Here is a 9,964-nt window from a genome sequence, read left to right as displayed (position 1 = left end):
TGGCTTGTTATTCCAGAGATAATTAGCTACTGTTCCTAACTGGAGTCGTGGGGACATTTTCTAAAGAGATTCGTTTGCCTCTGCCCACCCACACCTGTCTATCTCCTGGGACACAAGGAAATGTTACAGAACACAGAGACCCAGAGAGGAGAAAAACTGAACAAAGGGGTCTCTCCGGGAAGCTCAGATTCTCAGCGAATAGACAAGGGCAGAGCCTGAATGACCAAGGACCCAGTGCACAGAAAGTTATTATAAAAACGTCAGCTATAGCTGGGCACGGTGGCTCATGCCTGTAATCCCAACGCTTTGGGAGGCCAAGGCAGGAGGATCACTTGAGGTCAGGAGTTCGAGACCAGCCTGGCCAATGTGGTGAAACCCCACCTCTACTAAAATACAATCGCTCTGGAAAAGTTTGACGGTTTCTTATAAAGTTAAATATACACTTCCCATATGACCCAGCCGTCGCACTCCTAGGTGTTACCCTAGAGATGTGAAAATTTATCACCCACATGAAAGCCTGCATGAAAATATTTATAGCAGCTTTATTCCTAATAATCTCCAAACACAGATGTTCCAGAACCTAATGTCCTTGGACTGATGAATGGCTAAACAGGCCATAGTTCATCCACATGGTGGAATACTACTTAATAATAAAAAGGAGCTAACTCCAGGTTCACACAGTAGCATGAATGGATCTCCAGTGTGTTCTACTGAGGGAAGGAAGCCAGGCTGGGCACGGTGGCTTACGCCTGTAATCCCAGCAATTTGGGAGGCCAAGGTGGGCAGATTGCTTGAGGTCAGGTTGACCAGCCTGGCCAACATAGTGAAAATCCATCTCTACTAAAAATACAAAATTTAGCCAAGTGTGGTGGCGGGTGCCTGTAATCCCAGCTACTTGGGAGGCTGAGGCAGGAGAATCACTTGAAACCGGAAGACAGAGGTTGCAGTGAGTTGAGATCGTGCCACTGCACTCCAGCGTGGGTGACAGAGTGAGATTCCAACTCAAAAATAAAATAAAATAAAATAAAACAAAATAGTAAGATAAAAAATAAAAATAAAAAGTAGCAAATGTACATGTGGGCAGAGAATGTACACACTTATATATGCGTGTGCTTCTGGAAGGGCACAGGAAATGGAATGAACAATTGATAAGAGATTAAACCTTGGGGTTAACAGACGGGGGTCCCCATCCCAACTCCCACACCCTCTCCCTGTGGTCCTTCCGCAAGCCCCTTCCCCTCTCTAGCCATCTATAAAACGTGCATATCAGCCAGGCATGATAGCTCATGCCTGGAATTTCAGCACTTTGGGAGGCCGAGGTGGGAGGATCACAGAACCCAGGAGTTCAAGACCAACCTGGGCAACATAGGGCAACCCTATCTCTACAAATAACTTTTAAAATTAGCTGGGCATGGTGGTACACACCTGTAGCCCCAGCTATTCAGGAAGCTGAAGTAGGAGGATTGCCTGAGCCAGGAGGCAGAGACTGCAGTGAACCATGATTGCACTACTGCACTCCAGCCTGGGTCACAGAGTGAGACCTTGTCTCAAAAAAAAAAAAAAAAAAAAAAAAAAGAAGTCTTTCTTTCTTTTTTATTTTTTAATTTTTTTTTTGAGATGAAGTCTCGCTCTGTTGCCCAGGCTGGAGTGCAGTGGCGCGATCTCGGCTCACTGCAACCTCCTTCTTCCAGGTTCAGCCATTCTCCTGCCTTAGCCTCCCAAGTAGCTGGGATTACAAGCATCTGCCACCACATCCAGCTAATTTTTTGTATTTTTAGTAGAGACGGGGTTTCACCATGTTGGCCAGGCTGGTCTTGATATCCTGACCTTGTGATTTGCCCACCTCAGCCTCCCAAAGTGCTGGGATTACAGGCATGAGCCACCACACCCAGCCAAAAAGCCTGCCTTCCTCTCTCTCTCTCTCTCTCTCTCTCTCTCTCTCTCTCTCTCTCTCTCTCTCACTCAGTGTGTATTTTGAGATGGAGTTTTGTTCTTGTCGCCCAGGCTGGAGTGCAATGGCACAATCTCGGCTCATTGCAACCTCCAACTCCTGGGTTCAAGTGATTCTCCTGCCTCAGCCTCCTGAGTAGCTGGGACTACAGGCATGCACCACCATGCCCAACTAATTTTTGTATTTTTAGTAGAGATGGGGTTTCAACATGTTGCCCAGTCTGGTCTCAAACTCCTGACCTCAGGTCATCCACTTGCCTGGGCCTCCGAAAGTGCTGGGATTACCGGCACCCTGCTAAAAAGAACTGACTTTCTTTCTTTCCTTCTTTCTTTCCTTCCTTCTTTTTTTTTTCTTTTCTTTTTTTTTTTTTTTTTGAGACAGAGTCTCGCTCTGTCACCCGGGCTGGAGTGCAGTGGCCAGATCTCAGCGCACTGCAAGCTCCGCCTCCCGGGTTCCCGCCATTCTCCTGCCTCAGCCTCCCGAGTAGCTGGGACTACAGGCGCCCACCACCTCGCCCGGCTAGTTTTTGTATTTTTTTTTTAGTAGAGACGGGGTTTCACCGTGTTAGCCAGGATGGTCTCGATCTCCTGACCTCATGATCCACCCGTCTCGGCCTCCCAAAGTGCTGGGATTACAGGCTTGAGCCACCATGCCCGGCCTTTTTTTTCTTTTCTTTCTTTTTTTTTTTTTTTTTTTGGAGACAGAGTCTTGCTCTGTCGCCCAGGCTGGAGTGCAGTGGCATGATCTCCCCTCACTGCAAGCTCCGCTTCCCGGGTTCACGCCATTCTCCTGCCTCAGCCTCCCGTGTAGCTGGGACTACAGGCGCCCGCCACCGCACCCAGCTAATTTTTTTTGTATTTTTAGTAGAGACGGGGTTTCACCATGTTAGCCAGCATGGTCTTGATCTCCTGACCTTGTGATCTGCCCGTCTCGGCCTCCCAAAGTGCTGGGATTAGAGGCTTGAGCCACTGCTCCTGGCCCTCTTCCTTCCTTCCTTCCTTCCTTCCTTCCTTCCTTCCTTCCTTCCTTCCTTCCTTCCTTCCTTTCTTCCTTCCTTCCTTCCTTCCTTCCTCTCCTTCCTCTCCTTCTTCTTCTTCTTCTTCCTCCTCCTCTTCCTCTTCTTCTTCTTCTTTTTTTTTTTTTTTTTTTTACAGAGTTTTGCTCTTGTTGCCTAGGCTGGAGTATAGTGGCACAACCTTGGCTCACCGCAACCCCCGCCTCTGGGGTTCAGGCAATTATCCTGCCTCAGCTTCCCAAATAGCTGGGATTAGAGGCATGTGCCACCACGCCAGCTGATTTTGTATTTTTAGTAGTCGGGGTTTCTCCATGTTGGTCACACTGGTCTCAAACTCCCAACTTCAGGTGATCCACCCGCCTCTACCTCCCAAAGTGCTGGAATTATAGGCAGGAGCCACCATTTCTGGCCCTTTTTAAAAAATTAATTAATTAATTAATTTTTATACAAGATCTCACTCTGTCACCCAGGCTAGAGTGCAGTGGCACGATCTCGGCTTACTGTAACCTCTGCCTCCCGGGTTCAAGCGATTCTCCTGCCTCAGCCTCCATAGTAGCTAGGACCACAGGCGCCCACCACCGCACTCAGCTGATTTATATACATACGTATATATATATATATATATATTTTTTTTTGAAACGGAGTCTTGCTCTGTCGCCTAGGCTGGAGTGCAGTGGCCGGATCTCAGCTCACTGCAAGCTCTGCCTCCTGGATTTATGCCATTCTCCTGCCTCAGCCTCCCGAGTAGCTGGGACTACAGGTGCCCGCCACCTCGCCCGGCTAGTTTTTTGTATTTTTTTTTTTTAAGTAGAGATAGGTTTTCACCGTGTTAGCCAGGATGGTCTCGATCTCCTGACCTCGTGATCCGCCCGTCTCGGCCTCCCAAAGTGCTGGGATTACAGGCTTGAGCCACTGTGCCCGGCCAATATTTTTAATAGAGACAGGGTTTCACCATTTGGCCAGGCTGGTCTCAAACTCCTGACCTCAGGTCATCCACCTGCTTCGGCCTCCCAAAGTGCTGGAATTACAGGGGTGAGCCAACGTGCCTGGCCAGGATCTATCTTATCGGGCTGCCCTGAGGTCTTCAGAACACACATCAGGTGAAATGTTTGGCACTGACCCTGGCACAGAGTAAAAGCTTAGGGATGGGGGGAGAGAGAGGGTGGCAGGTTTTCCTGTGCAACCTAAGGAACTTCACTTTGGTCCTGGCCTGAATGATCAGGTCCTGTCCAGCTGTCCCCAGATTTATATCCTAACTGTCCCCTCTACGCTTGCTCACCCTCCAGGGCCTGTTCTTTCCCCCACCCCCAGCAGGGCCTTTACACTAACTGTTCCTTCAGCCCAATACCCATACCAGCATGTGAGCAGAGTTTTCGTATCTTTACCCTCCGTTAAGACAAGGTTGTTTGCTGAATTCATGTATGTATCTCCAGTGCCTAGTACAACAAAAGTTTGTTGAGCAAATACATGGGTGGAATAGATCAGGAAAGAATAACAGTTGTGTCATTACAAAACTTACCATAAACAGACACGATTGCTAGTGCCATGCCAAGCCATGTTGGGACCTTAGGCAAAAGGAAAAGTCAGAAAGGCTGGTTCTGCCTTTATTGACATTTTTGATATTTTGTTCATTGTGGATTTTGGCATACATTTTGATTTCTGAAAACATAGCACTGATTTTTTTGTTTTTTTGAGACAGAGTCTTGCTCTGTCACCTAGGCTGGAGTGCAGTGGTGCAATCATAGCTCACTGCAGCCTCGACCTCCTGGCCTCAAGTGATCCTCTCACCTCAGCCTCCCAAGTAGCTGGAACCACAGGTGCCATTCTCTCTCTCTCTCTCTCTCTCTCTCTCTCTCTCTCTCTCTCTCCCCCCCCTCTGACCCCCCTCTCTCTCTCCTCCCCCTCTCTCTCAGAAACGGGGTCTCACTGTGTTGCCCAGGCTCATCTTGAACTCCTCAAGTGATCCTCCCACCTTGGCCTCCCGAAGTGCTCAATGGCATGAGCCGTTGCACCTGGTCTGAAATACTATTTATCTTGATTATTGAGTTTTTTGGTGTTCCTTTAAATTTTGCACCTGAGGCCAGTGCCTCACTCAAGTCATTAGCGCCTGCCCTGATTGTTTCCAACATGCAATCCACACCATATCATTAATTCCTCATCAAACACTCTACTATTACCACTTTACAGTTGCAAAAAGTGAGGCACAACTGTGCCCAATGTCCCAAATGAAAGAGAAGAAAAATCTGAATTTGAACCCCAGCTTCTTCGTTTTTTGGTTCAGAGCCTGCCCAGTATAGCACTACAATAAGCTGAATTTTGTAAGTTGGGTTTTGAGTCAAGGAATCAAAAGCTTCAGGCTTAAGTCCCATCTCTGCCCCAGAGTCTTCTGAGTCCTCCATTTTCACAGACGTCAGTTGCCCTAGGTGGAACTGGACTTTAATATTCTCAACATCCCTTATTTTTCCCAAAACAGTTTACCAGCTTTTTCTTTCCTGAACCAGGAGCAATCGCAAAAATTGGGAATGCGAAGAAACAGGTACCAGCCAGGACACCTGAACCAACTTGGAGCTCAGGAACCCAGGAGGGGATTGGAGAGAGTGCGGAGACTCCGTGGTCCACAATGAATGCTCCTTCCCCATCCAAAAAAAAAAAAAAAAAAAAAAAAAAAAAAAAAAATCCCCTAGCCCAGTTTTTGGGCAGATGCCAGACTTTTATTCTGAAGCGTGGGCCACAACCTATGAGGTAATCTTTGGAGCTTCATTCTGAGGTGGAATCCCATTGGCCAGTTGTGGGAAGCCCCTCCCAGGATTCCTGGCGCTCCGCCTTCCCAGAAGCCTATAAAAGCGCAGGTCCCCGCCTCGGCAGCCACGGGACACCTGAATCTGCCAACAAGACTGGAAGCAGGTGAGGCACACAGAGGGGGAAGCCCGCAGCTGCGTGGGAGGAGGGGTGGTCTGAGGGACATGGGATGCCGGGAATTAGACTGGTTTGCAGGTCGGCGCATGGACATTTTCCCAGGAACGGACAGAGACGGCGAAGTTTGACGGTCTGGAAAGCAGGATCAGTGGGGCTGACTGCTTGGGAGGTAAGTTCTGGGGACGTGGTACAGGGTGAGGAGCAGGTATCAGTGTTAGTTGCGACCTCTCCGTGTCTCCCCCTCCCAATGCCATTCTGAAGCGCCCCAGGAAGAAGCTAGGAGGGGAAATAAATTGAATGGGGGTGGGGTTTCCCAAGAATCGGAGGAACCGAGAACGAAGAGGGGTGGGGGAACCGGGAAAGAGAGAGAGGAAAATTAAGTTTTCTTCAGCACGAGGGACAGCTCTCCCCCGACCGAAGGAGGAGAATGCTATTTATTTCAGCACCACGTATCCGGACAGCGCCTCTCGGGGGTTCCAAGGAGAGAACCGCGATCTGTTTCAGCACCGGGGCTCAGGACAGTTCCCAGCGGGCTCCGTTTCGGCGCCAGAATCCTGGACAGCTCCCCCAGGTAACGGGAGAGCCCTTTGACCCTGATTTTGCAGGAGGAGGACGAGAGAGGGTGGTGTGAGGTGCCTGGCATTTCTGGAGACGTGCCCCTCACGTAATGGATCTCTAAACAAAGTACTTTCCAGATAAGCACACACAGAAGTCTGCAATTTTCTTTTTTTTTTTTTTTCGAGACGGAGTCTTGCTCTGTCGCCCAGGCTGGAATGCAGTGGCACGATCTCGGCTCACTGCAACCTCTGCCTCCCGGGTTCAAGGAATTCTCCTGCCTCGCACTCCTGAGTATCTGGGATTACAGGTACCGCCACCACTCCTGGCTAATTTTTGTATTCTTAGTAGAGACGGGGTTTCACCATATTGGCCAGGCTGATCTCAAACTCTTGACCTCGTGATCTGCCCGCCTCAGCCTCCCAAAGTGTTGGGATTATAGAAGTGAGTCACCGCACCTGACTCAAGTCCAGAATTTTCAACTGGTAAGATGCCTCACTGGGGTAACAGGTGCCTGCTAAGATGACATTATGGTGTCCCTTCCAGACTTCAGTGAGGAATCTTGTGCCAAGCATTGTACATACAGCATATCATGCCATCTTCAACCCTAGGATATGGCTGTTACTGTGCCCACGTGACACTTGGGGAACCCAAGGCCCTGAAAAAGGCAGAAAAATAACCCACGCAGGGACTCTCAGCCCACAAGTGAAGCTGTAAGTCAACCCCATCCGTCCAACTCTAAATCCCACATCTCTGACGTGCCTGGGTGGGAGTTGGGCCCTTGGAGATCAGACCCTGCCTCTCTCCAGGAGAACCGGGAATGGAAAACAGGGAGGCAGCACAGAGGCAGGAAGCCCAGGTGTCACAGCTTGGCTCAGGTGAGAAGGAGGAGCTGGGCAGGGATGTCAGACATGGGGAAGGGGGTGGTGAAGAAGATTAGAGTGGCTCTGGTCTAGTGCTGTGTGGAAGACTAGTGATTTTGTTGTTCTGATGTGCTACGACAACAAGTCACAGCCGGCCTCATAGCGCAGACTCCCTTCGACCTTCACCTTAAATGGGCTGGCCCGTGGGGGAGAACCGGGGAGGTCGGGGAGGAATCGCTTCCACTTGGAGTGGGGGCTGGCTCACTCCAGGGGATACAGACACAGGCAAGGGAGGGAAGCAAACAAGGACATACATCCTGTGCTCATACAGCCATGCACCATGTATGGAGTTGGTCACATCACTCGAACGCCCCCATAAGCCTGGAGATAGAAAATACCTGACTCTAAACCCAAGACCTCTAACCACCTCATGGCGCTTTCCTGGGGGACTCAATGAGGGAATGGCATTTAAAGCCCTCCATAGACCAGGGTTCTCAGGGTACTTTTCTATTAAAAAAAAATTTTGTTTTGGCTGGTCGTGGTGGCTCATGCCTGTAATCCCAGCACTTTGGGAGGCTGAGGCAGGTGAACCACTTGAGGCCAGGAATTCAAGACCAGCCTGGACAACATGGTGAAACTCCATTTCTCCTAAAAATATAAAAATTGAGCGTTGTGGATCACACCTGTAGTCCCAGCTACTCGGGAGGCTGAGGCATAAGAATCCCTTGAACTCAGGAGGCAGAGGCTGCATGACCAAGTTTGCACCACTACACTCCAGCCTGGGCAACAGAGAGAGATTCTGTCTCAAAAAACTTTTTTTTTTTTTTTTTTTTGTGAAGACATGGTCTCCTGCCTCAGCCTCTCAAAGCGCCAGGATTACAGGTGTGAGCCACCGAACCCAGCCTAAGGGTACTTTTCAATAAAAGTTCCAGAAGCGGGCTGGGTGTGGGAGCTCACACCTGTAATCCTAACATTCTGGGAGGATGAGATGGGAGGATTGTTTGAGCACAGGAGTTTGAGACCAGCCTTGGCAATATATTGAGACCCCGTCTCTACAAAAAATGTTTTGTTTTTTTTGTTTTGTTTTGTTTTTGTTTTGTTTTTAATTGGCTGGGTGAGGTGACACACACCTGTAGTCCCAGCTACTTGGGAGGTGGGAGGAACACTTGAGCCTGGGAGGTCAAGGCTGCAGTGAGCCGTGACTGCACCGCTGCACTCCAGACTGGGCAACAGAACCACACTCTCTATCAAAAAAAATAATAACAAAGTTTCAGAAAAGATTATTTTCCTGTCTGCTACCCATCAGTGTCATGGGCCAATCATAGGACAAGTGTGAACTTGTGCCCGGTGGTGACTTATGACATCATAAAGGCTCACCTCTTTTGCCAGGTGTGATGGCTCACACTTGTAATCCCAGCACTTTGGGAGGCCAAGGTGGGAGAATAGCTTGAGCTCAGGAGTTCGAGACCAGCCTGGGCAACATAGCAAGACCTCATCTCAATAAAAAGTAAATAATAAATAAATAAAAAAGACTCACCCCCAATTCTCTGCAACACCCTAATCGAGTGACAAACTCCACATGGTACCTGTTCTCCAGCCTCAGGGCTTTTGCCTTTGCTGTTCCTGCAGCTTGGAATGTACTCTCCCCACCTCCACCCAGAGCTCCCCACAACTGACCCTGCCTTCTTCTGCAAGCTCCGTTTCATTAAGGGAAATGATCCTTATTGCCTCACCACTGCCCACGTGAAGTCTGTGTTGACATTCTCATAGACCTAGGATATTGTGTCTGCAGCACATAGTCCAGTTATTTTCATGTTATCTACTGACAGGTCTATTTGTCTCTCTGTTACACCGTGAGCTCCGTGAGGACAGAAACAATGTTTGTATTTTCACTGCTGTGTCCCCAGTGCCTGGTCCAGGGCCCGGCACACAGCAGGCGTACAATAAGCATGTGTTGAATCAATAAAGGCATCAAAGAATAAACCAATACATCCATCAATAAATGAATGAATGGCCTCAGCAAACCCAGGAAGATCCTTCTTCTAGGTCTCCCCCAGAGAGATACCAGAGAGCGACGGTTGCTGCAGGTGTTTATTGGGGAAGCATAATTGAATTTGTGGACACTTAAGGGCCGGCCAGCCAACTCATAGCCCCAAGAGAGAGAGCCAGGCTCATTTAATTAGCAATTACAAGGCATTGATTCCTTATTCGCTCTGGCAACCCTTGTCTCCTTCCTCAGCCCCAAACAAATGAAATCTTTCTCTCTCTCCCAGGAGTACTGCCTCAGTGGGTCTATTAACAAGCAGAGAAAATGAGATTAGAAGACACCTAAATGCCAGAGGCACTTTATGAATGGGCTGAGCAGAGGGAGGTTCAATGTCTGGGTTAGGTCTAATTGTGGGAGTTTTCCTGGTCTATTTAGAATTGCCCCCTGGGAATGCAAGGTCTTTCAGAAAGGAAAAGGCACACAGATATTGCCTTTTGGGGTCCTCAGTGGAGGAGGGCATTCTACTATGGGTGTCTCCCAATCACCACAAATTAATCATTTCAAACTGAACACTCAATCTTCTCAGCCCCGAGCTTCCTCCCCCAATATGCCCATGAATATGACAAAATCCTCCTACATGCCCAAGACCCTCCTCTCCTCATCCACTCCCCGTGGTC

General features: G+C 49.0%; 1 protein-coding gene and 1 long non-coding RNA gene across 3 annotated transcripts; both read left to right on the top strand.

The window, feature by feature from the left end:
• Positions 1 to 5,876: 5,876 nt before the first annotated feature.
• On the top strand, positions 5,877 to 9,243 carry LOC103233728 (putative uncharacterized protein encoded by MIR7-3HG). The gene is given in 4 exon segments (XM_037994358.2): positions 5,877 to 6,022; positions 6,025 to 6,051; positions 6,326 to 6,453; positions 8,930 to 9,243. Coding segments are annotated over 4 exon segments (384 nt in total). The 5' UTR covers positions 5,877 to 5,934; the 3' UTR covers positions 9,071 to 9,243.
• On the top strand, positions 6,638 to 8,907 carry LOC140711925 (uncharacterized). Of its 2 annotated transcripts, XR_012093264.1 has the most exons (5): positions 6,650 to 6,747; positions 6,856 to 6,922; positions 7,049 to 7,150; positions 7,247 to 7,315; positions 8,690 to 8,907. It is a non-coding gene; the product is annotated as an uncharacterized lncRNA (long non-coding RNA). The 2 variants fall into 2 exon arrangements; XR_012093265.1 differs by lacking the exon at positions 6,856 to 6,922 and having other exon boundaries at positions 6,638 to 6,747; positions 6,984 to 7,150.
• Positions 9,244 to 9,964: the final 721 nt, after the last annotated feature.

Source organism: Chlorocebus sabaeus, chromosome 6, assembly GCF_047675955.1.
Source record: "Chlorocebus sabaeus isolate Y175 chromosome 6, mChlSab1.0.hap1, whole genome shotgun sequence".
Lineage (NCBI taxonomy): Eukaryota > Metazoa > Chordata > Mammalia > Primates > Cercopithecidae > Chlorocebus > Chlorocebus sabaeus.
Note: the sequence above shows the minus strand (reverse complement) of the source record. Positions and strands in the feature narration are given on the sequence as shown.